This window comes from Thamnophis elegans, chromosome 16, assembly GCF_009769535.1.
Source record: "Thamnophis elegans isolate rThaEle1 chromosome 16, rThaEle1.pri, whole genome shotgun sequence".
Lineage (NCBI taxonomy): Eukaryota > Metazoa > Chordata > Lepidosauria > Squamata > Colubridae > Thamnophis > Thamnophis elegans.
In genome coordinates, this window is record NC_045556.1 from 8,032,465 (window position 1) to 8,058,771 (window position 26,307).

Consider the following 26,307-nt stretch of genomic DNA (forward strand, 5'->3'; position numbering starts at 1 on the left):
CTGGTCCTTTAGTTCCCTCTAGTGTCCATTAGCAACCTCCACCAAGCCTCCTAATAGCTAGTTCTTTTTTTTTTAAAATTTCTCTTTAGTACAGGGGTCTCCAACCTTGGCAACTTTAAGCCTGGCGGACTTCAATTTCCAGAATTCCCCAGGTAGCAAATTCTGGGAGTTGAAGTCCTCCAGGCTTAAAGTTGCCAAGGTTGGAGACCCAGGTGTAGTATATGATTTAATCACATACCTGTTTTTCAAATCTTACGGCAAAAATAACCAATATTACAAATCTCACTGATCTCCCAATCTGTTCAGATCTTAATCTTTTTGCTTTTTGCAAACAGTATGTTGTTTTTAATTCTTAAATCCCCATTTATTTATTTTTTAAATCCAAACAAAATAAAATCAGGTATCTAATTAAATCCACTATTTTCAAGGTCTCAAATATTCAGTGGCTAAGACGCTGAGCTTGTCGATCAGAAGGTCGGCAGTTCAGCGGTTCGAATCCCTAGCGCCGCATAACCGAGTGAGCTCCTCTTACTTGTCCCAGCTTCTGCCAACCAAGCGGTTCGAAAGCACGTGAAAAATGCAAGTAGAAAAATAGGAACCACCTTTGGTGGGAAGGTAACAGCGTTCCGTGCGCCTTCTGCATTTAGTCATGCTGGCCACATGACCATGGAGACGTCTTTGAACAGTGCTGGCCCATCGGCTTTGAAACGGAGGTGAGCACAACCCCCTAGAGTCAGGAATGACTAGCACATATGTGCGAGGGGAACCTTTACCTTTAATATCCATAAAGTAGTTAAATTGAACAATGTTTTTATAAAGTGAGTTAGAGCTTAGCATACTTACTAAAGTGTCCCTATCAAAGGCTCTGTTGGTGCTGAGAATATAGATTTTGGCTCCTGGAATTCAAATCCATGGGAAACTAGTCTTTTGTGGTCTCCTCGCGAGGAGTTGGCGTCCAGAGCCCTTGTGGATGATCTCCTGTTCACTCCAAGGACTGGTCTACCTGCTGGTCCTTCATTCTTTGTAATAGTCATTGCTCACTCATGGAGATGTCTCTAGTCAACCATGACTCACACTGGAAGCCGAGCCTCCCATAGATGACCACTCAAATTACATTCTGTATAATATCAGCTACATCATTTAGCCAAAATGAAAGGAGAAATACTTCATTATTGTGGTGGTTGGAGCTCAACATGGGCGAAATCTTTCCTGAATTAATTCCACTGCTTTTCCCCCTCTTTTTCATTATGTTGTTTTAGGTATAGTTTTAGTTGCCATCAATCCTTATGAGCAGCTGCCTATCTATGGCGAAGACATCATCAATGCCTACAGTGGCCAAAATATGGGGGACATGGACCCCCACATCTTTGCTGTGGCTGAGGAAGCGTACAAACAGATGGCCAGGTTTGTGGGACGGGGGGGGGGTTGCTGGCTTTTCACCAACTAGCTTTGTGGAACGAATGGGGGTTGTTGTCATAATAAATAGAGTTGTTGTGGCTTGTCGGCGGCCAGCAGAGCTAGCAGCAGACTCAGACGAGGAAGAAGAGGAGGGAGAGCCCGGGCTACCTTTGGGGCGTTTGGAAGTCTCTAACAAGGAAACTGTCAGCGTTCCAAGTATCATGTTGAATTAAATCAGAGTCCAAGGCAAAATAATCCTTAAAGTTCCAATTTAATAAAGCAGACATCTTAGCACATCTGTGTAAATCCCAATTCCGGAAATGACATCAGAATCCCACCCAGTTAAAAGTTCATGATCTTGTCCCCACACCCACAAATCCATCACATGGTCCAATCTTCTTCTTCCACGTTGGCGTCTCCACCCAGCTGCTTCCGGTCAGGTGTAAAAGTGCGGAGACACACAGCCGGGACCTTCCATCCTCCCCCAGGTGGAGAGGCAGCTGACTTCGGGGCCTGAGGTGAATGAGGGGGAGTAACAGAGGGGCCCCACACCAGAGGCATGTATGCGCAGAGAGGAGAGGAGAACAACGGAAAGCAATAAGCCGGCTCTTAGGAAGAGGCAGATGTAGACGATAGCCAGCCCCTCCCTGGCTGGGAAATAAATAGGAAGGGTTTGGGAGTGGCCAGTTGTCATAGGCAATCATTCATTACTAGTATACAACAAGCAATTTGGATGTCTTGGCTAAACCCAGGTTTGTTGGGACTAATGACATTTGATTTTTTGTTGTTGTTGTTTATCCACGTGAATAAAAGACTGTTCCTACCCTGTTTGAAAAGCGGTTTGTTTTTACTCACAAGTACACGGCTTATGATTACTTGCTTCAGAAGAATAGTCATAGGCAGGTAGCCCTCGACATTTGCCCAGCGACTGTTTGAAGTCACAACAGCACTGGAAAAAAGTGAATTAAGCTCATGGTTTAATTAGGGCATCCGTTGGACGTGCTCTTCACACCTGCTGCCATTATAGCAAGTCCCCAGGGTCACGTGATCAAAATTCAGGTGCTTGGCAACGGGCTCATAGTTATGAAGGGGGGTGTCATGTGACCACATTTGGCAAACTTCCGACAAGCAAAGTCAACGGGGAAGCCAGATTTCTTTTAACAGCCGGAATAGCTGAGCGACTGTGCTACAAGGAAGGTGCTAAAAACGGAGCAAATTCATGCAACCGTCTAAATCTATGATGGCCAACTTACGGCACACGTGCCACAGGTGGCACGCGGAGGCCTCTCTGCCAGCGCACGTGCCGCCGTCCCAACTGAGCTCCACCGCGCATGCGTGTGCGCCTCCCACCGGCCGGCTGGTTTTCGGGTCTCTGCAGCGCATGTTGTTTAATCAAAATGCAGTGGAAACACTATACAAGCCATTGATGTGCATTGAATTGGTATGAACGCACACACGCACGAGGACAAAGAGGTTGGCCGCCACTGGTCTAAATTATAAGTTTATACGGTATAGGGTTTTCTGCTTGAGCAGGGGGGGTTGGACTAGAAGACCTCCAAGGTCCCCTCCATTGGTCTGTTCAATGATTTTTGCTTCTGTTTCAGAGATGAGCGGAACCAGTCCATCATCGTAAGTGGGGAATCAGGAGCTGGGAAAACGGTGTCTGCCAAATATGCCATGAGATACTTTGCCACAGTGAGCGGGTCTGCAAGTGAAGCTAATGTTGAAGAGAAAGTGTTAGCTTCTAATCCTATAATGGAGGTAAGACCAGAATATGTATTTTTTTTAAAAAAATAATAATAAAGAGCAATTTTGCCACGGGGTGACTTGTTTCCCTTTTACTGCTTCAAGCGTACTGGATTAGATATCTGATTTAAAGGATTTAATTTTTTTTTAAGAATATACCTTTTTTATTTTCCATTTTCATAACATATAAACACATGTATACTATTACATAGCCAATATCCTATTGTATTAAGTAGTAATTACATCAGTTCCTCTTGTCATCAACGCCCAGAAAGATAAAAACCCATTATTAGCTGTTCTGCTCTCCATACACCTCTTTCTTCTGCCTCTCTCCTACTTCCTTTCTTCCCTCCATCATCCTTTTCTACTCTACTTCCCCTTCCTTTCTCCTTCTCCTCTCTCTTCATTCCACTCCTCCTTATCCTCCTCATCTTCCCCCCTTACCCTCTCTCCTATCCCTCTCTTCCTATCTTTCTTCTCTCCCACTCTTCCTCTCATTCACTTGGTGTATTTCAGCTTCTGAGCAAACTCCATTCTATGTTGATGGTATTTATGCTTCCATATCAATATACTTAACATATCTTAGTTTTAAAGAAAAAAATAAGAGAAGATAGTATACATGTGCAATCATATTACTTTAAAATCTAATAAAGGATTTAAATTTTGAAGGGCTAGCAGATTTTCAAGGAAAACAGGAACACGGTGGAAGCCATTAAAAATATAATGCCAAAGAGAAACGGAATGGGGAGGGAAGGTTAAAAATATATATATATTCCCCCTGATGACACACATACCAGATGCAGAATATTCGGGAGATCTACTGACAAATCCAGCCTCCCCCCTTTTCTTGAATATTCAAAAAAATCTATTTTTTTCTTGTTTTAAGCATTTCTTGAAACTCAAAACCCAAAGTGGAGGTGGCCCTAATACAACTTTGTCAGAGGTGTTTTTGATGTATTCAGAGCTCAGGTAATTCTGCCTGGTTTGCTGTGCTGTGTGGAATTTGCAAGCAACTTCACTGAGCAATTGTCAGTAAAAATGTATACTAACCAATAGGCATGTCGTGTGTGCATTTTCACTTTTCCTTCCAGGTGTCTAAAGTTTCCTGACCTGATGGAACTTCAACTCTCAGAAATCCTGAGCCATCATAATTTAAAACATGCATTAATATATGCATGTTTATGTTTGAGCCTATGCAAATCCCTTCACTACATCCCCGGGGATGTACAAATGCAATCATTGTTATCCTCCACCCTCAGTCTCCAACAAAACCTCTGATTCAATCTTAGAATGAAATAGTCCACGTTTGTGGGTGTAGGCTGCACTGTCGCTAACATGCTGTTATTGTTATCAAAAATACTGCATATGTATGCATTTTCTGAAAGAAAGCCTGTTGGGGCAGCGTATACTTATCTTGTACATGGTTTTTAGTAAAACAATTATTTGTGCCTATGCAAAATAGATCTGCTTGTGTCTAGTAATATTGTATGCATGTGAATATGTTAACTGAGCCGAGGGGGCGCAGTGGGTAGAGTGCAGTACTGCAGGCCACTTCAGCTGACTGCTATCTGCAGTTCGGCGGTTCAAATCTCACCGGCTCAAGGTTGACTCAGCCTTCCATCCTTCCGAGGTGGGTAAAATGAGGCCCCAGACTGGGGGGGGGGGGATATGCTGACTCTGTAAACCGCTTAGAGAGGGCTGAAAGCCCTATGAAGCGGTATGTAAGTCTAACTGCTATTGCTATTGCTAACTGGAGACACGGTATAGATTAAATTAGGGGCAGAGGCCTCGCTTTTTAATATGGTTAAACATTGGCAATTGTTATCAGAATAATTCTCAAGCATGATGCAGTCTGTCTCTCTTTTTGGATATGCACATGTGTTCTATTAAAACCCTAATCTTACAGGAGGCATCCTCTTCTATGTATGTGAGAAAGAAGCATTTCTTAAGGTGCCATTTATAATGGGACTGATTTTTTTTTTTTTTAAAGATTTCTGACCCTGTCCTCTTTCCTTCTCCACAGTCTATTGGCAACGCTAAAACCACAAGAAACGACAACAGCAGTCGCTTTGGGAAGTACATTGAAATCGGTTTTGATAAGCGGTATCGAATCACAGGTGCTAACATGAGAACTTACCTGCTAGAAAAATCGAGAGTGGTGTTCCAGGTAAAGTGGATTCTGCCTTATTTTGAAGTTGCATGATGAGGAGTTGGGGAACAAAACTTTGCATCTGATAGGTTACATCTGGAGTGGGATGTTGTTGGTTTTCCTCACTGCAATCTACAGTGGAAATGGTTACTTATGGGTTGTTTTAGTCAAAACTTTATCAGGATAGTGCAGCAGGTGTCATACATAAATTCACCCGTTATATATATATTATTACTGTGTATGTATTTATGTGTAATTTATTTGTTCCTGGAGACAGCTGTCTGTATGGTTGCTAAGAGACAGCACTGACATGCTAGTTCATGTCAAATATAATCTGTTTGTATTAAAGGCGGAAGAGGAGAGAAATTACCATATCTTCTATCAGCTTTGTGCTTCTGCGGCATTGCCTGAATTTAAAGCTTTGCGATTGGGTATGTAATGGTATCTGTTGTACCATGTTCTGGCATTTACCAAAGTACTTTTATTATCTATTAATGACCATCTATCGTTTATGTGCATCCAGTGCTATGGATATTCCAAGCATTTTACCAATGTCAGTCATAATTTATGAGAAATCGTTATTTCCTTGATCCCCCTGATGGCATCGAATCTCTGATTTTGAAGTTTGAGCATAAATTGGGTTTGTTTCCAAGAGAGTCTAGTTTAATTTTATTTTTAGTAATTTCAGTATTTTTTAATAATTTAGTCATTTCAGCCTCAAAGTAAGACATATAAATTCTTAATAACGAACAAATAATCAATTTGCTTGGCCGCAGTTATTAGACTCTTGCATGAAAGTCATAACGTCATTTTGAAGTTTTGTTATAAAAAATAATCTTGTTTTGGGGATGTTGGCTTGAGTTCTGATTTTTGTTGCAAACATTTCGTCACCATTTGAGGAGCTTTGAGTTGTGCTTGTCAGACGAACACACTTCAAAGCATCCTGATGATGTCTCCACGAATAGTGATGAAACATTTAAAACCCAATTGCCAAGCTCAGAGCTTAAACCAAGAGCCCAACTACCAACCTAAGCTACTAATATTCAAGTACATTTCAATCTTGTTTTTGTTCAAATAGGAAACGCAGGCTATTTTCACTATACAAAACAAGGGAGAAGCCCAGTAATTGACGGAATTGATGACGCTAAGGAAATGCTTAACACACGACGGGCTTGCACACTCTTGGGTAAGCATGCAACTCTTCAAGGTCATTACTTAGGATAAGTAACCTAATGTTCTATATTATTATTTGCAAAAAAAAAGCAAGAAAAAAAGCCTAAAAGGGTGAATAGATGCTTAAGAGATGGTTCCATTTAACTGAGCATCATAGTTTGCAAAATACAAATGTGTCTGGACAGCTTGCTAACTACTATTTGACATCTCAAAGGCACCGACGAGGAATGGAGGAAGAGTTGCAGATGTCAGTGACAAATAGCTCGGCTTTCTGTGCAGGGATACTAAGAGCAACTGACTTTCTGAGAAAAATAAGATTTGAAGCACTGTAAGGCTCTCACATTTGTTGCTTGGTGTAAAACTCACAATTCTTTTACCAAGCGCATATGCCTTCTCAGAGGATAAAAGTACGCATTTATGAAAGTACTAGTTGATAACCTGGCGTTATCCGGGTATCTACTTATAGGGGGAAAATGTCCGCACCAAACGTAATTTTTAATGTTGGATTTTCCCCCTTACCAGAGGGAACTCCCTTGTGGAGTACTGTGAAGTCGTTACCATGGCAACTCCACTGCACTGTACAGTAGAAGCCATTTTAAGGCAGTACAGTAGAAGCCATTTTAAGGCACAACAGACTGTATCATAACAGAACACACACCCCGAGGGATGTTAGGGGTGTCTTAACCCCACAATATTTGTTTCCAGAGAGTAAATAATCTGTGTACCAAGTTGGGTTGAAATTGCTCGAGGCGTTCCAGAGTTATGCTGGAATGTACACACACACACAGACACACACAGACAGAGATGTATGTATGTATGTATGTATGTATGTATGCTGATAAATAAATAAAGGGAGACTAGTATAGATCTATTTCAAGCTATTTAGCTCTCATCAGCTAGCCATACCCTTACTGGGATTCGAACCTGTGCTGCATTGCATCTTAGGCAGATGTGTTAACCACTAAGCCACAGAGTTCGACTCCTTATCAGCCAAGCCAGGGTGAAAGGTATCTATTTAGAGTTACAACACCCCCCACCCCGGTATGCCCATATATATATATATATATATATATATATATATATATATGTATATATGTATATATGTATATATGTATATATGTATATGTATATATGTATATATGTATATATGTATATATGTATATATGTATATATGTATATATGTATGTATATATATATATATGTATATATATATATATATATATATATATATATATATATATATATATATATATATATATGATGGATAACATTAGCATAAATATTTGTAAAAAAGCAAATATTAAGGGGTGATTATGTAGGGACATAGGAACATTGATGATGATTTTAAAAAAGCATGTTTGCATCTCTTGCAAGTGGGACTCTGCAGTCGGAAAAATGGATGTGGCTGCAAGTTCTTGCCTTTTTGGTAAAAAAAATCTCACTCAGTGATAAATTTAACCTTGTTATTAATTGTGCCTTGTATCATTCTTGTTTAGGTACTTAATAGTATTCAAGATAACTTTTTTTTTAAATCTTCCCCTGCTTCCCTTCTCCCAACAGGCATTGTTGATTCCTGTCAGATGGGAATTTTCCAAATCCTTGCTGCTATTCTGCACTTGGGCAATGTCTCCTTCACATCTCGAGATGCTGATAGCTGCACAATACCCGTGAGTCCCAAAATACTTCAAATATTCTCAATCCCATTAATATTGCTAATCTCTTCCTTGTGAATTTGCATGGTGGTTTGTCTTGCCAAACTGGAGATAAGATGCATTTCTCCCATCTCTTCAATTTTTTTTCTTTTCTTTTCAGATTCTTTCTCATTTTTCTTCAGAGTCCATCTTTCCAACTGGAAAGATTTTCTCATTAAATCTAAAGCATGGCAGGGGCTGGGGTGGGTTGCTGCCAGTTTTACTACCGGTTCGTAACCCGCGCGCATCGCACGTGCATGCTGTTCACTGTAAATTGTTCTTGGCGCATGCGCAGGACAATTTACAGTGAACTGTGCATGCGCAGTCACTAAAAAACAACATGGCGCCGGCCCAGTGCCGGCAAGGGAACCAATTTGAGGGCGTGGCAGGCTTGGGTCTCTGCCGGTTCTATGATCCAGGCCTGAATTCCACTACCGGTTCGGCTGAACCGGGAGCAACCCACCTCTGGGTAGGGGGGGAATTTTAAGTGGTGCGGAGGCCTATAGGTGGAGGTCTCGCCTCACAAACAGGAGGCTGTGATTTCGATCCTAGGTAGAGGCAGGTATTTCTCTCTGTGCACAATGAGAATATATCAGCTGAACAAAACTCTGGACTGGCGACAATCGGGGCATCCGGCCAGTAAACACTCAGCTCCATTCAGTTGCCCAGACTCCACCCCAATGCAGGGGATTATGGTTTCATTAAAAGAAGAGGATGGTGGCAGGGGGGATTTTGGCTGCTTGAAAATAATTTAGATGGCTAGTTAGGAGTACGTGTAGTTTTCAACTCTTATTTCCGTAGCCTAAACACGAGCCCCTCCGGATCTTCTGCGATCTCATGGGAGTGGAATACGAACAGATGGCGCACTGGCTTTGCCACAGAAAGCTGGCCACTGCCACAGAGACCTACATCAAGCCAATTTCCAAGCTGCAGGCTATCAACGCCAGGGATGCTCTCGCAAAACATATCTACGCGAACCTTTTTACCTGGATTGTTGAGCACGTGAACAAAGCTTTGCAGTCCACCGTGAAACAGCATTCTTTCATTGGCGTATTGGACATTTATGGGTGAGTGTTTTCCGTCCCGGTGTTTTTATCCAGCTTCGGTACCATCGCAATGAGTTCCAGTGGCGTAGTAAAAAAAAAAAAAAAAAGATAGATTCAACCTTGAGCTGCAAATATTTTCCTTCATTGATAGATTTATTTGAAACCGTCTCTTGGAAGTTTCACAGAATCAGGTTATATAATAGACAAAATGAAATAGCTTACATTGAGAAGGACTGGGTTCCCCCCGCCTTGGAAGGAAGGTAGAGATAGGGGTAAATATTTTTTGTTTGTGTGTTTTGGTCTTGTTGTTTCTTTCCATTTTAATACAGCTGAAACTATTCAGTTGTAGAATGTAGAATAGAGATCTAGAATAAAGTGGAGTGGAATAGAATAGAATAGAATAGAATAGAATAGAATAGAATTCTTTATTGGCCAAGTGTGATTGGACACACAAGGAATTTGTCTTTGGTCCAGATGCTCTCATTGTACATAAAAAGAAAAGATACATTAGTCAAGAATCAGGGGCAACCCTTAATGACAGTCATAGGGTACAAATAAGGAATCAGGAAACAATCAATATCAATAGAATGTAGAATAGAATAGAAATCTAGAATAAAGTGGAGTGGAATGGAATAGAATGGAATAGAATAGAATAGAATAGAATAGAATAGAATAGAGGAATAGGAGAAAGGGAAAGGCAGAGGAAGAATGGGAGGGAATGTAAGAGTAGGAAAGGGGAGGAATGGGAAGAAGAGGGGAAGGGTAAAGGGGAGGAAGGGGAAGGAGAGAAGGGAAAGGAGAGAAGAAAGGAAGGAGAGAAGAAAGGGGGGTAGGAAGGAGGGAGGGAAGCAAGGAGGGAAGGAAGGAGGGAAGGAAGGAGAGAAGGAGAGAAGGAAGGAGGGAATGTAGGAGAGAAGGAAGGGGGGAAGGAAGGCGGAAAGGAAGGGGGAAAGGAAGGAGAGAAGGAGAAAAGAAAGGAGGGAAGGAAGGAAGGAGGGAAGGAAGGAGAGAAGGAAGGAAGGGGAAGGAGGGAGGGAAGGAAGGGGAGTAGGAGAAAAGAAACGAGGGAAGGAAAGAGGGAGGGAGGGAAGAAGAAGTAGGACCGTTGTAAGATAAGATGGATCTATGGGATGTTAAAAAAGCAATCTTCAAGTATATTGTCAACAGTAGGGGAAAAATTGTTATAAATACATATTATTAATAACAGTTATGAGATCATATAATTGTGAATGTATATATGAAATTGATAAAATAAAAAAAAAATAGAATAGAATTCTTTTTTGGCCAAGTGTGATTGGACACAAAAGGAATTTCTCTTTGGTGCAGATGCTCTCAGTGTACATAAAAGACAAGATACATTTGTGAAGAATCAGGTGCAACCCTTAATGATAGTCATAGAATACCAATAAGCAATCGGGAAACAATCAATACCAATATAAATTGGACAATACAAGCAACAAAGTTACAGTCTTGCAGTCCTAAGTGGGAGGAGATGGGTGATGGGAACGATGAGAAGATTAATAGTAATAGTAATGCAGCCTTAGTGAATAGTTTGACAGTGGTGAGGGAATCATTTGTTTAGCAGAGTGATGGCTTTCGAGAGAAAAATATATATATTCTGTTGTCTAGTTGTTCTGGTGTGCAGTGCCCTATACTGTCGTTTTGAGGGGAGGAGTTGAAACAATTTATATCCAGGATGTGAGGGGTCTGTAGATATTTTCACAGCCCTTTTTTGACTCGTGCAGTATACAGGTCCTCAATGAAAGGCAGGTTGGCAATAATTGTTTTTTCTTCAGTTTTACACCTCAGCCGTGCAATGGTTCATTGAATAGTTTAAGATAAGCTGAAAGCTGATTTGGTTTTTCAGGTTTGAAACATTTGAGATCAACAGCTTTGAACAATTCTGTATAAATTACGCCAATGAGAAATTACAGCAGCAGTTCAATATGGTAAGTAAGAAACTTGGGGGTTTTTTTGTGTCATGCTCTCCACCCGCAGCTTAATTATCCACTTAAAAATCAGATTTTCTGGATTGGTGGTTCAGAAGAAAGTCTTTTATCATTTTCTAGAGGGATAGCTATGTTAATCTGTTGCACCTGGCAAAACAGGCTGTCCGTTTCAATTTCTGTATCAGTGTTAAAGCCCCCAGGAAAAGCATAAAATGCAGAATCAGTACTGTAATCTTGCCTTAATGATCCATATTCTGCCCTCTCACACAGCATGTCTTTAAGTTGGAGCAAGAAGAATACATGAGGGAACAAATTCCTTGGACCTTGATTGATTTCTACGACAATCAGCCCTGCATTAATCTCATCGAGGCCAAAATGGGAATCCTGGATTTGCTGGATGAGGAGTGCAAGGTTGGTATTCCAAGTTTCCCTGTAGAATAATTTCCTCAGAACAAAGCAGAAAGAATGAAATACTCGTTTATATCCTTGGTGGTTTAGCGAGACATCTTTCTCATCTTATTTGGCACAATTTGCCTGATGGTTTATTCCATGAGTCACATGGCTTCTGCCAATCCACAGCTTCCATAAGCTTCCATTAGCATTATATGCCCTGAGTTTTGCCCAGGGTCATTTCTTGTGTCGGCTGTTCTGACCGAGGCTTCCCAAGAGCACGAAGCAAACTCCTGGTCCCGACAAAAAACCCTTTTATTTACTGTGAATTCTGCTTATTCACATCCAGCAAAGTCTTTTGAGGGAGGATTTACGGTCACAGACCTTATCTGGCTTGGAGAGTTGCCAGGCTGATATCTGCAGAATTTGGCAAGGAGTCTTTGAGAGTCACGAACCAATTAAGCGAACTAATTGTCTCCTGCAAACTCCACTCCCCTTTCGCTCCTCTTTTATTTCCTCTGGGAGGGGCCATTCATCGTCCACCTGTGGCCTTACTCCCAAGTCGACCCCTGTTCTTTAGCTGTTCCCTTCCTCTGGCAGCTCTGCGCATGCATACACTGGGAACAGGCTCCAGCTGTTCATCTGCCTCACTAATATCTGATTCTGAAGGCAGCTGATAACTGGCATACGGCTCTGGCCCCCTCTCTGCCTCTGACACAGAGCCCACATCAGAGTCTTCCCCAAACTCCACGACTGGCCCATGTTCCTCCCCAACCTCCTCACTGTCCGAATCTGCTGCTAGCTCCTCTGTGGACAGCCCTAAAAAAAACAATAAAAATAAAATAAAAAGCCAATTAAAAATGTTGCAAAATTCCTGCACAGGAAAAAAAGGGAATATCTCTTCCTTTCCCAAGGGCATTTATAACTTTTCTGTGATTACTGTCCCCCCCCCCCTCCCCATGGCTGTCTTCCCACCAGAAATGTGAAGTCATCTCCCCATCTTTCCCTTCTCCAGATGCCTAAAGGTTCAGACAACAGCTGGGCCCAGAAGTTGTACAATACTCACTTGAACAAGACGGCCCTTTTTGAGAAACCTCGATTGTCCAACAAAGCTTTTATTATTCAACACTTTGCAGATAAGGTAAAGGATTTTGTTTCCTGGCTGATGTGGAAATTACTTTGTGGATCTTTCAAAAGATCTTTTTGCAGTTGTTATTGGGAGGGAATTCTTTAGGCAGAAAATGCTTGGCAGGCAATTCAACCAAGTGGGTATGCTCTAATTGAGTGAGATGGCTTCCTTTATTACCGTATTTTTTCAGCGTATAAGACACACATTTTTCTCTCAAAAAAGAGGCTGAAAATCTGGGTGCGTCTTATGCACTGAATACAGCATTTTTGGCCTCCTGAAACCCTGCTCCCTTCACCAAAATGGCTGTGCAGAGCCTTTAGGAGGCTTTGAGAGAGCTCCCGGGGGCTGGGCAGGGCAGAAATGAGCAACAAATGGGCCGTTTTTTTCCTCAATTTTGCCCCCCAGCCCCCAGAAGCACTCTATAAGTCTCCTAAAAGCTATTCATGTCTTTTTTAAAAGGGGGGGGGGGCATTTTCACAAAAAACGGGCTGTTTTGGGGAGGTCTGCAGAGTGCAAAAACTTTTTTAATTTGCCTTTTCAAAGTCTTGGTGCGTCTTATACTCTGGTGTGTCTTATAATCCGAAAAATACGGTAACTACTTCACTCCGAAACATTGGCAAAGCTTACACGTTTAAATCTGAAATTGGAAATCTCATAAAGCAGAAGACTTTTTGTGCTTATCTAGGTGTACCATCTCTTTCTGGGCCACTGATTCTGTACTATTAGTATTGCAAACTGTTGTTTCGTAAAATTAGATATTTGCATTTCCAGGTGGAGTACCAGTGCGAAGGGTTTTTGGAAAAAAACAAAGATACCGTCTATGAAGAACAGATCAACGTTCTCAAATCAAGTAAGGTTAGTGTTGAAATGATCCTGGCTTCCACTTCACATCACAATCCTATTGACTGAATTTTTGTCATGATTTCTGATTTCAGTTCAGGATATGATTCTAGCCAGTTACAGCAATGAATAGGGATAATACGACAGTCTACTCCTTTCTGATCGTATTATAGGAAACTTGAGTACATAATTAAAAATCAGAAAGGAAGCTTACTTTCCTCCTCCCTGTCTGATTTGGGTTCCCTTTCCTGGAAGCTTACAGACTTCTAGGCATTTGAAAATAATTCTCTTTCCCCGTAATCTCTTCTTTAATGGATGATTGTCCTGTATTTCAGCGAAGATGCCAGTTTTTCTCAAAATTCACAAGGTGAAAGAAATAGAGGGACGTGGTGGCTCAGTGGCTAAGACGCTGAGCTTGTCGATCAGAAAGGTCATCAGTTCGGCGGTTCGAATCCCTGGTGCTGCCTAACGGCGAGAGCTCCCATTACTTGTCCCTTGCTTCTTCCAACCTAGCAGTTCTAAAGCATATAAAAATGCAAGTAGAAAAATAAGGACCACTTATCTGATCTGACGCAAGTCTGAGAGATAAGGAATGTCGTGTCTGCAGCACACTTGGGAGTGAGTTAAGCAGCGGAGAAGGTCTTGCACCACCATGTTCTCCTTGTCAGTAAGCTTTACAGATGCTTCTGTTTGGCCTCCATGTGACACAGACTCCTGGGCCAGCTGTGCCATTGCTGGAATCTAGAAAGGGTCATTCTTACATTCTCGTGCTCATTTAAATTGCTTTATAAAGCAAAGTGAAACTATTGTATTTTTATAAGCATCTAGAAAGCAACAAAACCAGACTTCAAATGGTCATCTGTTTTGGCTTTGGTCCAAATGGTGGGTTCACACCAGTTTGGATTGGTTCGGCCAAACCAGTAGCGGTTTGGTGGCCTGGGTCGCTGGATCGGCATTGGCCCAGGCCTGTCACGCCCCCGAATTGATTCTCTGGGCGGCGCAATAGGCTCCACCACCTTGTTTTTTTGCTTTTGCGCATAGCAATATTTATTGCACTGCGCATGCACCGGCAGCGTGCATCAAGCGCACGGGCAGCGCAGCCATGATTGAACTATCAGTAAGTGACCGCCGGAACCCACCCCTGCTTTGGTCCCCCTTTTTATTGCATGACCTCAGGGAAAACTTCCTCTTTCCTAACACAGAGATGTCCTTTTTAAAGAAACTCTTGTGTCTGAATCAGTTTAAGATGCTGCCTGAGCTGTTTCGAGTGGAGAAGGCCGTCAGTCCCACCTCATCCACACCGTCCGGTCGTACCCCGTTGTCTCGAGCGGCCGTGAAACCAGCCAAATCGAAAATGGCCCAAGCAAGCAAGGAGCATAAGAAAACTGTGGGGCATCAGGTAAAGGGAACGTATTGCATTTCTCTGCTCCGGGCTGTTTACGGCTTGTGCATCCCTACATTACTCGGGGCTGTCCCTCGTGACAACGGAGGATGGGAGAAGAAACATATAAATCTGTTCTGACCCCCTCCTCCGTCCAGTAATGAATGCCGAGACAAGCTTAACTGGAATGTCCTTTAATTAGCAAAACACCAAAACCTCGGTGGTTGAAAGCCAAACAAACAAACAGATAAACAAACAAACAAACAGATAACCCCGTTGTCTCGAGCGGCCGTGAAACCAGCCAAATCGAAAATGGCCCAAGCAAGCAAGGAGCATAAGAAAACTGTGGGGCATTAGGTAAAGGGAACGTATTGCATTTCTCTGCTCCGGGCTGTTTACGGCTTGTGCATCCCTACATTACTCGGGGCTGTCCCTCGTGACAACGGAGGATGGGAGAAGAAACATATAAATCTGTTCTGACCCCCTCCTCCGTCCAGTAATGAATGCCGAGACAAGCTTAACTGGAATGTCCTTTAATTAGCAAAACACCAAAACCTCGGTGGTTGAAAGCCAAACAAACAAACAGATAAACAAACAAACAAACAGATAACCCCGTTGTCTCGAGCGGCCGTGAAACCAGCCAAATCGAAAATGGCCCAAGCAAGCAAGGAGCATAAGAAAACTGTGGGGCATCAGGTAAAGGGAACGTATTGCATTTCTCTGCTCCGGGCTGTTTACGGCTTGTGCATCCCTACATTACTCGGGGCTGTCCCTCGTGACAACGGAGGATGGGAGAAGAAACATATAAATCTGTTCTGACACCCATCCTCCGCGAGCTGCACTGGCTACCTGTCGATCTCTGGGTGCGCTTCAGGGTACTGATGACCACCTTTAAAGCACTCCATGGTAGTGGATCTGGGTACTTGAGAGACCGCCTTCTGCCGATTACCTCCCTCCGACCGATTAGATCGCACAGACTGGGCCTCCTCCGAATCCCATCTGCCAGTCAATGCCGACTGGTGACTACACGGAGGAGAGCCTTTTCTGTTGCAGCTCCGACCCTGTGGAACGATCTCCCCGCCGAGATTTGTACCCTCACCACCATCCAGACCTTCCGCACAGCCCTTAAGATCTGGCTCTCCCATCAGGCCTGGGGATAGGTTCCCAATTTACCCGCCCGAGTGTTGACTGTTGAATGCAAGTTGTGTTTTATTATTTTATTTTGTTCACTTACTGTTTGTCTTTTGATATCGCACCCCCCTCCCTGTGATTGTAAGCCGCCCTGAGTCCCCTCAGGGAGAAGGGCGGCCTATAAATCTTAATAAAATGTCTAAAAAATGTCTAAAAAAAAAGATAAGGACCTTGGCAGCAACTCAGACAAACTCAGGCAGCAATAAACACAGATAAGGCTTGGCAGCAATCCAGCCTGCCCAGCTCACAGTAAATGTCCTCCGACATTCAATTCCTGCGTTGACTTCTACAAAGGGGGCTGTATGCACAAGTAGCTTTTATAGTCTGGAGAGGAGCCTAATGACCACCAGCTGAATACAATCACCTCCTGTAATTGCGTAATTGTTCCTGACGCCTAGTAGCTCTTCGATGGCATGCATCCAGGAACAACTCACTGCTGGCTTCTGGATCACTCTCTTGTCTCCTCCCCACTGGTCCAAGGCTCTGGCGCCACCTGGTGGCCAACCAGTCTCTCTGCGCCCTCCTCGGAATCGGAATCCTGTCCAGGGTCCTCCACATCCTCCAGAGCCGACTCATTGGGCCCCTCGCTGTCAGAGTCTGTGGCAGCTCCAACGGTTCCTGCTGGGCCACAACATAAATCCAATAAAGAAGCAAAGAAATCCAATAAACAAACAAACATTTGCTGTAGCCTTTTGCGGAGAAATAGTGAAATTCTTCCCCAGAGTTTACCTCACTTTTTAAAGTGACCTTGCCTTGGCTATTAGTTTGCCACTGCAGATCCGCTCTCTAGTAAAGTCTTACAAAGAGCTCAGTTAAGGGTTTAGGATTCAGGTAATCCTTGACTTAATGACTGCAACGAGGCCGGAATTATGGTGGTAAGTTGTTGCAGTTGTTAAGTGGGTTATCTCATTATCAGGCCCTATTTTACTCCTGGGCTCGTGAAGCGAGCACCATGATTGTTAGGCAGGTGAATGCATATTCCCCAGTGGGTGGTTTTTTTTTGCCAGAAACTAGAAAGAAATGCAGCCCCCTCCCCCTATAGAAAACCATGTTCATATTAGGGATGAGCTGTTGGGGTTCGCACAGATTGACGCGATCCTCTAGCTAGTTCGGCGAACCCCCAAACGCCACCCTTGGCTGGCCCCTCCCACCTCGCCCTGTCCGTTCTAGGAGTCTCCACACGGCCTCTTCATCATGCCAGGGAAGTGCAGGGTCGCATGGAGATTCGGGGAGGGGGAAAATGGGCCTACTGGAAGTTCTGGAAGTCCAGAAACGGGTTTGTTTCCGGCCTCTAGAGGGCCTCCGCAGCCCGGGGGAAGCAGTTTGCGCCCACCCGGAGGCTCGAGGGAAGCCTCCAGAGCCTGGGGAGGGTGAAAAACACCCTCCCCCCCCCCCCGTTGTAGTGCAGGAGGCCAACTAGGCCACACCCACTGTGGCCACGCCCACCCAGCAACCGGGCAGCGAACCCGTTGCTGCAATTTTTGAAGCCCACCCCTGGGTCGTATGACTATAAAGAGCTGCTTGTCAGGTGCCCAAAATTCAATCATGTGAGCCTGTGGGGCAGCCATGTAGCCATCACAAAAGAGCCAAGGTGGTGCAGTGGGTAGAGTGCAGTACTGCAGGCCACTTCAGCTGACTGCTAGTTCGGCGGTTCAAATCTCACCGGCTCAGGGTTGACTCAGCCTTCCATCCTTCCGAGGTGGGTAAAATGAGGACCCGGATTGTTGTTGGGGGCGATAGGCTGACTCTGTAAACCGCTTAGAGAGGGCTGAAAGCCCTATGAAGCGGTATATAAGTCTAACTGCTATTGCTATCACGACTTCAAAAAATGGCTCATAAAGTAGTTATAGCTGTCCATCATAACTTCGAACAATCGCTTAGCAAAGATTACCTGTGCTTTTTGGACTCTGACATTTATTCCAGTGATGAATACAGATGCAGACTGAGTTTTTTTTTTTTTTTAAATTGTAGAGTAGATGACTTGCCATTTATGTGAGCTTTTCTTAGAAATTGCTGCGCAGACTGGGTTTTTTAAAAAAAAAAAATGTAGAGTAGATGACTTCACATTTATGTGAGCTTTTCTTAGAAATTGCTGCTTGGAGAGGTTTCAGTCTAAAGAAAGTAAAAAATGTGTCAGTGGTTTCCTTCTACATCTGTCCCCGCTTTTCGATCTTTCCTATAGTTCAGAAATTCTCTGCATCTCTTGATGGAGACCCTCAACGCCACCACTCCACATTACGTGCGGTGTATTAAACCAAATGACTTCAAGTTTCCATTTATGTAAGTTCATGATGCTGTCGTATTTGCCCTCTGAAATTATATTGTGTTAGAGAAGGGGAAAAAACCCCAAAGGTTTGCTGGTACTTGATTTGGACAGAAACAAACAGATATTGTTCTGACCGAGGCTTTCCAAGAGCACGAAGCAGACTCCTGGCCCCGACCAAACCCCCTTTTATTAATTTACTGTGAATTCCGCTTATTCACATTCAGCAAATCTTTCGAGGGAGGATTTACAGTCACAGGCCTTATCTGGCTTGGAGAGCTGACAGGCCGATATCTGCAAAACTTGACAAGGGGTCTCGGAGAGTCACAGGCCAATTAAGCGAACTAATTGTCTCCTGCAAACTCCACTCCCCTTCGCTCCTCTTTTATTTCCTCTGGGAGGGGCCATTCATTGTGGCCTTACTCCCAACTTGACCCCTGTTCTTTAGCTGTTCCCTTCGTCTGGCCACTCTGCACATTGCATGTGCACACTGGGAACAGGCTCCAGCTGTTTGTCTGCCTCACTGCTGTCTGACTGAAGGCAGCTGATAACTGGCATATGGCTCTGGCCCCCTCTCTGCCTCCGACACAGTGCCCTCATCAGAGCCTTCCCCAGACTCCAGGACTGGCCCATGTCCCTCCCCCAACCTCCTCACTGTCCAAACCTGCTGACAGCTCTGCTGGCCAATGGCGGGCCACACCAGACATCATGTAATTTATTAGCTATAAATCAATTTGTGCCTTAAAAAAGAAATCTGCAGGCTGTTGTCCGGTGATGGAATTTTTATTAATGGGACATTGTTGCTACAATGGAACATGGAAAAGTTTTGTATCCAGCCTTAAGTGCATTGAGATAAAAAATGTTTGACTCGTTGGTCCTTTGGTTTCTGATAGCAAATTTATTTTACTTTTATGGTCTTGCTTGGATGCCCTTGAGTGCACTTCCTGCTCAATAAAACTCAACAAACCAAAAAGAGCCATTTGCATCCTTTTGCCGTTCTTTGAGCAACTCATCCTTTCCCCCCACAATGAAAAACATCTGTTCTATGATCACATTTGGGCCACGAATGACTCCTTCCTGTGTGTTTGCACGTAGGTTCGATGAAAAGCGGACTGTACAACAGCTGAGGGCTTGCGGTGTGCTAGAGACAATCCGAATCAGTGCAGCTGGTTTCCCTTCAAGGTGAGTGTGTCTCTCCAGAGACGTGGGGATACGTTTTGCGTTTCGAAGGTCTTTTCAGCTAATGCCACCTTGCCTCTTGAAACCAGGTGGACCTATCAAGAATTCTTCAGCCGCTATCGTGTCCTGATGAAGCAGAAAGATGTCCTCAGTGACAGGAAACAGACATGCAAGAATGTCTTGGAAAAGCTGATTCTGGTAATGGATTTATGGTGCTTTAATGCCTGTAAAATTAGCCCATGCTGGGTGGATCCTTGTCATTAGAAGGATGAGCAATAAAGTGGCTCTCCAGTCTCCTGTACCAGTGTTCCTCTTATCTATCTTGTCTGTCTAATCATCCATTCATCCACCCATCATCCTATCTATCTATCTATCTATCTATCTATCTATCTATCTATCTATCTATCTATGATCTGTCTGTCTGAAGGTCCATCCATCCATCCACTCACTTTCCCTTCTCCACCCACCCACCCACCCACCCACCCACCCATCTATCTATCTATCTATCTATCTATCTATCTATCTATCTATCTATCTATTTATCTATCATCTGTCTGTCTGAAGGTCCATCCCTCCACCCCTCCATCCATATATATAGCCACTCTTGTTGATATTTTGTTGATACTGACTTGGTGACCCATAATCCAAATAGCGTTTTAGTTTATCAACATGCCTCTTAAGAAGAAGAATAGAACAGGAAGCAGAGGATTTTTTTTTAATCAGGAAAATAGCATTGTATGAAGACTCCTTCATCTTGATGCAAATGGATTATCTGTTCTGACCTGGGCTTCTCCAAAAAGCACAAGGCAAAAATCCCAAGAAAACCGCTTTCATTAAACGAATGTGAATTCCTCTCATTCATATTCAGCAAGGCCTGGCAAACAGTCTTTCAAAGGAATATTTATGACCACAGATCTTATCTATCTTGGAAAGCTGCCATGTAAATATTTTCCCAGTGAGGTGCTGTGCAAAGAAAGACTGGGCTCAGAGTCTCTGAGATTCACGGACAGATCTTCACACTCCTGAAACTAATTAACGACCGAACGAACAAATTGTTTCCTACAAAAGTCCACTCCTCTTTTATGTCCTATGGCAGGCGCCAATCTCTTTCCAGCTATGACTTTACTCCCAAGTCGACCCTGATTTCTGAGTTGTTCTTTTCTTCTGGCAGCTCTGCGCATGCGTACACTGGGAACAGGCTCCAGCTGTTTCTCTGCCTCACTGCTGTCCAGCTCCATAAGCACCTAATCACTGCCAGACGTCCTCGTCTCTGCCTCTGACACAGAGCCCTTGTCCGAGCCTTCCCCAGCCTCCAGGACTGGTCAATGTTCCTCCCCAACCTCCTCACTGTCCCCGACTCTGCTGCCAGCTGCATTGGCTGGCCACAACATTGTCACACATCTCCCAAAAACTGCTTTCAGTTCCTGGGGAAAATATTGGAGCCGCCAATTAGAAAAATCCAATGTGTCACGTGCAATCTGACTTTTGCCCTGGGTGTAGAAATCAAAGTACAATCAGAGACTTAACAAAGCAACATATATATGTTTATGCAGAAATAGTTCCCTCCACACGCTGAATTCAGGGGTGCTTGTCTCAGGTAAGATTGAAAATCCATTCATCCTATAGCGGCTAAATTGGAGGAAAAGTCCTTTAGATGTCCCATAGAGAAGACGAATTAATTTAGATTCTTAATTAAATCTTCCTTTTAAACTTTGACACTTTTGGTATATGGATATATGTTTAACCCTCCTGATTTTTGGGAAATACCCCTCGTGCTTAGAATGAATTCCCTAACATAGAGTGAATAATTAACGTCCTAAATTAACAATCTGAAATCTGAAACAATCTGAAATTAACGTCCTAAATTCTTAACAATCTGAAATCACCCTGATGTGTTAGAAATACAACGGTACGATCCAGATATTTCGATCCTTTAATATATACTCTGCTGCTTCTGCATAATATCACCTTCATGGTATCGTAAGATATTTTTAAATTCTTCTGTGATTGAATCCACGCTGTCTTTTTATTTATATTGCAAAGTGGGTCAAGTCCGATACTGATTATACTTTTTCTCCTGAAAATAGGACAAGGATAAGTACCAGTTTGGGAAGACAAAAATATTTTTCCGGGCTGGTCAAGTAGCTTATTTGGAAAAAATAAGGGCCGATAAACTGAGAGCAGCTTGCATCCGTATCCAAAAGACTATCAGGGGGTGGCTGATGAGGAAGAAGTACCTGCGCATGAGGAAAGCAGCCATCACCATTCAGAAATATGTCCGTGGATACCAGGCACGATGGTAAGCTGATCTTCCTTAGGATAGTGTGCTGTAAATAGTTTTGATGGAAGATAATATACGTAACTCAGGGTTGAACTGTGGGCTCCTTCATGCTCTCTGAGCTCGCTTGTTTTCTTGTAGACGTTTCAATACCCAGCTAGGTAATATCATCAGTGCTGGAAGGGAGTGGGGCAGAGGGGAAGAGGACGACTGTGGGATCCTTGATATTTTCTGAGCTTGCTTGTTTTCTTGTAGACATTTCATTACCCAACTAGGTGACATCATCAGTGCTAGAAGAGAGTGGGGTTTGCTCTCTTTATATACTAGTGGCTTGCCCTATCAGGGTCTGTGGGCGTTTTGGTGTTTCCTTGATTAAGTTGTTGTTTATTGTTAGCTTGTTTGTGTCAGTCCTTAGCTCCTTGATTGGGGTATTGTTTACTTCTTGATTATTGATCTAGTGTAAACAATTCCTTGCTATCTGCTCAGTTTCCCTGAAAATAAGATTATTATAGGCTACATATCGAAAGGTAGGCCTGTGCAATTGGATATTCATAAGACACAAGCGTTCTCTTTTGCTGCCTGATTGGAAAGCAAGAAGTTGTAGAATGCCTGGTGGAGCATAATGTAGGGTAGATGAACTATTTTTATAATATATTTTTATTATTTTTACATTTAAAACAATGCAACACTGCGAAATCGAAGTGGATACCAGGCACGAAGATCTTCCACACATTCCATTATATTTGTTTCAGACTGTATGTTTGTGATGGTGAACCTGTGGCATTCACGCCAAAAGTTTGCTCCTTCAAAATCTTCCAACTGTGTTATTCTGTTACTCTGGAGTGGTTGTCAGTGTCCGGTGGTACAAAGTTGACCACAACCAACACAGGTGCTTCCAGATCCCTTGCAACTTTATACAGACAAGAAAATGTCCCACTGTAGGACCACTAAGTTCTCTGGATCGTCTCGCCGACTCAGTTCAACCTACTTTACGGAGTTGTTGGAATACATTTGAAAGAGAAATGACGATGAATAAATCCCTTGACTCCATGCAGGAAGATATTTATTCCAATACAATTAATTAATTTCCGTTCTCTCTCCCCCACCCCCCCTTTCCCTCTCATTTCCTTGCTCAGCCTTGCAATGTTCTTACGAAGAACCAAAGCTGCCATTGTCATCCAGAAATTCCAGCGCATGGATGCTGCCCGCAAACAGTATCGGCGCATCCGAGCAGCTACCATTACTCTCCAGTCGCACTCGCGAGGTTACATTGCCAGGAAGAAGTATCACAAGGTAAGGACCAGAACTTGGCTGTGGTTTCGAACCCTGCCCAAAAGTTATGACACAACAATACTTTCTTCCGAGATGCGATAGAATGCGTACAGGCTTTAATGTTATTTCCGTGGGTCCATTTCTCGAGGTAGAGATCGGCGCCCTTGCAGAGCAACAGGGAAGACGATCCGTGGTGCAGAGCTTTGCCAATTTTGTATCCCATAATACAGGGGTGTCAAACTTGCCGCGTCACTCTGCCGTCAACATTATTTCCCTTTGTGGAGCTGGGGTGGGCATAGCCTGCGCGTGACGAATTCCAGCTCCTGGGCCGCCAGTTTGACACCCCTGCCATAATCAGAGGTGGGTTCCTAACGGTTCGGCCGAGTAGGTAGTAACTTAGCCGCCCACACCTCCAAATCGGTTCTATCAGTGGCAACATAGGAGCCGCCATCTTGTTTTTTGCTTCTGCGCATGGGCGGAAGCAATTTTTTTCACTACTGCGCATGCGCGCTCCTGATGCACGTCCCTGAGCAAACCGGCAGTAAAAGAATCCAGAACCCACCCCATTAGGCCATAATACATAATATGCAAATCATATAACCCAGTGGCCCACAACCTTTTGGGCACCAGGGACCAGTTCTGTGAAGAGAGGTTTTTTGGTGGACCAGAGGGTTTGTGGCACGCCATGGGCCCGTGCCAGTCCACGGATCAAGGGTTGGGGACCCCTGATATGACCTACAACAGATATTCTCTCTAATCCTTTTCCAATTTGTTCAGTCTCCTTTGAGGTTAGCTGTTGACAAAAACAGAGCTATAATCCTGACACACTGTTATACCTCTTTATTTAAACCAACTCCCCTGTTTTGTAGTTGAATGTTGTTCTGTAGGGGAAATCTCGCTGCGTTCTGTTTAGATTGTAAAAGCCTTTTTTAAAAAAACCCTTCAGTTTTTGAATCTTCGTGGCTGTCAGCTTTCCAAATATCATCCAGAATTAAATCAGAGTTCAAGGCATAGCTTTCATCAAAGTTCCAATTTAATAAGAGAGACATGTTGGTACATCTGTGGAAAACCCAAATCTGAAACCTTCCTGGGTTTTCCACCCAGTTGAAAGTTCAAGACCTTGGCCCCACACCCACAAGTCCATCACATGGTCCAATCTTCCTATACCACGCTGGCATTTCCACCCATCTAGTTCTGGTCAGGTGCAGAAACAAAGGATGACTTTGGGCTTCTAGAAAGGAATGTTTTATTTTGACAACAACACATTCTACAGTTCTACTCCTTACTATTACCCCTCCCAATTCCTCCCCCCTAATGAAACAGCATAGTAAAGACAGAGAGAGAGAGTGTGTGGCAGGCCAAAGATCCTAAAAGGAATATAACTGTAGGCCTGACAGTGGCTTTGCAAGAATTTCAAAGATGGCTCAGTTGTGTTGACGAATCATGTCTTCTGACACATCTACGGTGTTCCGGTAATTAAAGATGATTTCGTTCTGCATAGCGTGTTCTTTGCCTGTGGAAACTTTTGCAACAGCTGTCTTGTGATTATGAAAGCTGGTATGGAAAATAATTACGGGCTTGTAAGAAGAGTTGAATCACCTTCCTCACCTATTCGGAGGAGATTCCTAAATGAGATTCTGTTGGGAGGCTCACAGTTTTACAGGGATCTTCGCGGTTCCAACTCTAGAGATGCTGTTTTGTAAACAATCAAACGCGCTTAGGAAAGTTTCTGGTACTTGAATATTCTTTGGATTTGCTGGGATTATTTGTGTCAGCCTGAGGACTCGCAGCAGCTGTCGAAACAAGGTATTTCTAGAGCTTTTGAACAGAGCAATGACATAATAGTAGTTGGAAATATGCTGTTGTGTATCCCAATGTAACTCAAGCATAAGAAATCATATCCAGATGACTGGGCTTTAAACATGAAAGTGGAGAAAAGCCGGTTAATGTGATACTAGAAAGCAGCTTTGTCTAAGTTGTTTTCCTGATATCCTGAACGAAAATTGTGTTCTTGGCCCGCAAATCAAAATTTGTGGGCACAAGGTGGATGAAGGATCTGGAATCTTTCCTAATAGTTATATTCCTTTTGGGAATTTAAATTCTTTATATTGATTCTGAGTATTAGCATAATGTAGGAACAAAGTAAAAATGCCAAACGGATTTAATTTATCAACTGAATCGATCCCAGCTGGAACAAAGCAATATTTATTTGAGTTATTTGTAAAATATGAATGTTTAGTCTATGACTTTACGGCATGAATCATTTTATCATTTTAGCCTTAGGTGGCAAAGCAAGCTACTCCTATGAATTGGGAGGAAATATTGTTTCCTTCTTAGTTTTAGGGTTGTTGTTTTCGATTTTAATATCTTCTCTCTCAGCCACAACTCACTTTCGCTGTGCTGTCACTTAATTGTTCCCCCCGTAGCGAATTTCAGTCAGAGATCTGAAATGCAGGGAAAGGATGCTCAACCTGTCTTTTAAATGCACAGATGCTTTGGGAGCACAAGGCCACCATTATCCAAAAACATGTGCGCGGCTGGCTGGCTCGCTTGCGCTATCACCGGACTTTGAAGGCAATTATTTACCTGCAATGCTGCCTCCGGCGCATGAGGGCCAAGAGGGAGCTGAAGAAGCTGAAGATAGAAGCTCGCTCAGTGGAGCACTACAAGAAACTCAACGTCGGCATGGAGAACAAGATTATGCAACTCCAGCGTAAAATCGACGACCAGGTAAAAGGATGCACAACTGTGGTTTAAATGAGCCACGGTGGTGTGGATGGATACATGGATGGATGGATACATGGATGGACAGATGGATGGACGGATGGATGGATGAATACATGGATGGATGGATGAATACATGGATGGATGGATGGATGGATGGATGAATACATGGACAGATGGATACATGGACAGATGGATACATGGATGAACAGGCAGGCAGGCAGGCAACCCGAGATGGATGGATATATGGATGGATGGATAGATAGATAGATGGATGAATACATGGATGAACAGGCAGGCAGGCAGGCAAACAGAGATGGATGGATATAAGGATGGATGAATGGATGGATGAATACATGGATGGATGGATAGATAGACCGATGGATACATGGATGAACTGTCAGGCAGGCAGACAAGCAGAGATGGATATATGGATGGATGGATGGATGGATGGATGGATGGATGAATAAATACATGGATGAATAGGCAGGCAGGCAAACAGAGATGG

At 43.3% G+C, this 26,307-nt stretch overlaps 1 protein-coding gene across 1 annotated transcript in view; it reads left to right on the forward strand.

Annotated features, from left to right (window-relative positions):
• Positions 1-26,307, forward strand: part of MYO5A (myosin VA) — an 82,143-nt gene that overhangs the window by 22,566 nt on the left and 33,270 nt on the right. Inside the window, exons 4-21 of the mRNA XM_032233588.1 lie at positions 1,260-1,404; positions 3,003-3,159; positions 5,168-5,311; positions 5,643-5,724; positions 6,372-6,479; positions 8,027-8,133; positions 8,959-9,224; positions 11,071-11,152; positions 11,423-11,563; positions 12,558-12,683; positions 13,443-13,526; positions 14,752-14,910; positions 18,266-18,363; positions 19,442-19,528; positions 19,615-19,723; positions 21,613-21,824; positions 22,940-23,096; positions 25,566-25,805. Of these exons, the coding sequence (XP_032089479.1) occupies positions 1,260-1,404; positions 3,003-3,159; positions 5,168-5,311; positions 5,643-5,724; positions 6,372-6,479; positions 8,027-8,133; positions 8,959-9,224; positions 11,071-11,152; positions 11,423-11,563; positions 12,558-12,683; positions 13,443-13,526; positions 14,752-14,910; positions 18,266-18,363; positions 19,442-19,528; positions 19,615-19,723; positions 21,613-21,824; positions 22,940-23,096; positions 25,566-25,805 (2,504 nt within the window). The remainder of the gene's footprint in view (positions 1-1,259; positions 1,405-3,002; positions 3,160-5,167; positions 5,312-5,642; positions 5,725-6,371; positions 6,480-8,026; positions 8,134-8,958; positions 9,225-11,070; positions 11,153-11,422; positions 11,564-12,557; positions 12,684-13,442; positions 13,527-14,751; positions 14,911-18,265; positions 18,364-19,441; positions 19,529-19,614; positions 19,724-21,612; positions 21,825-22,939; positions 23,097-25,565; positions 25,806-26,307) is intronic.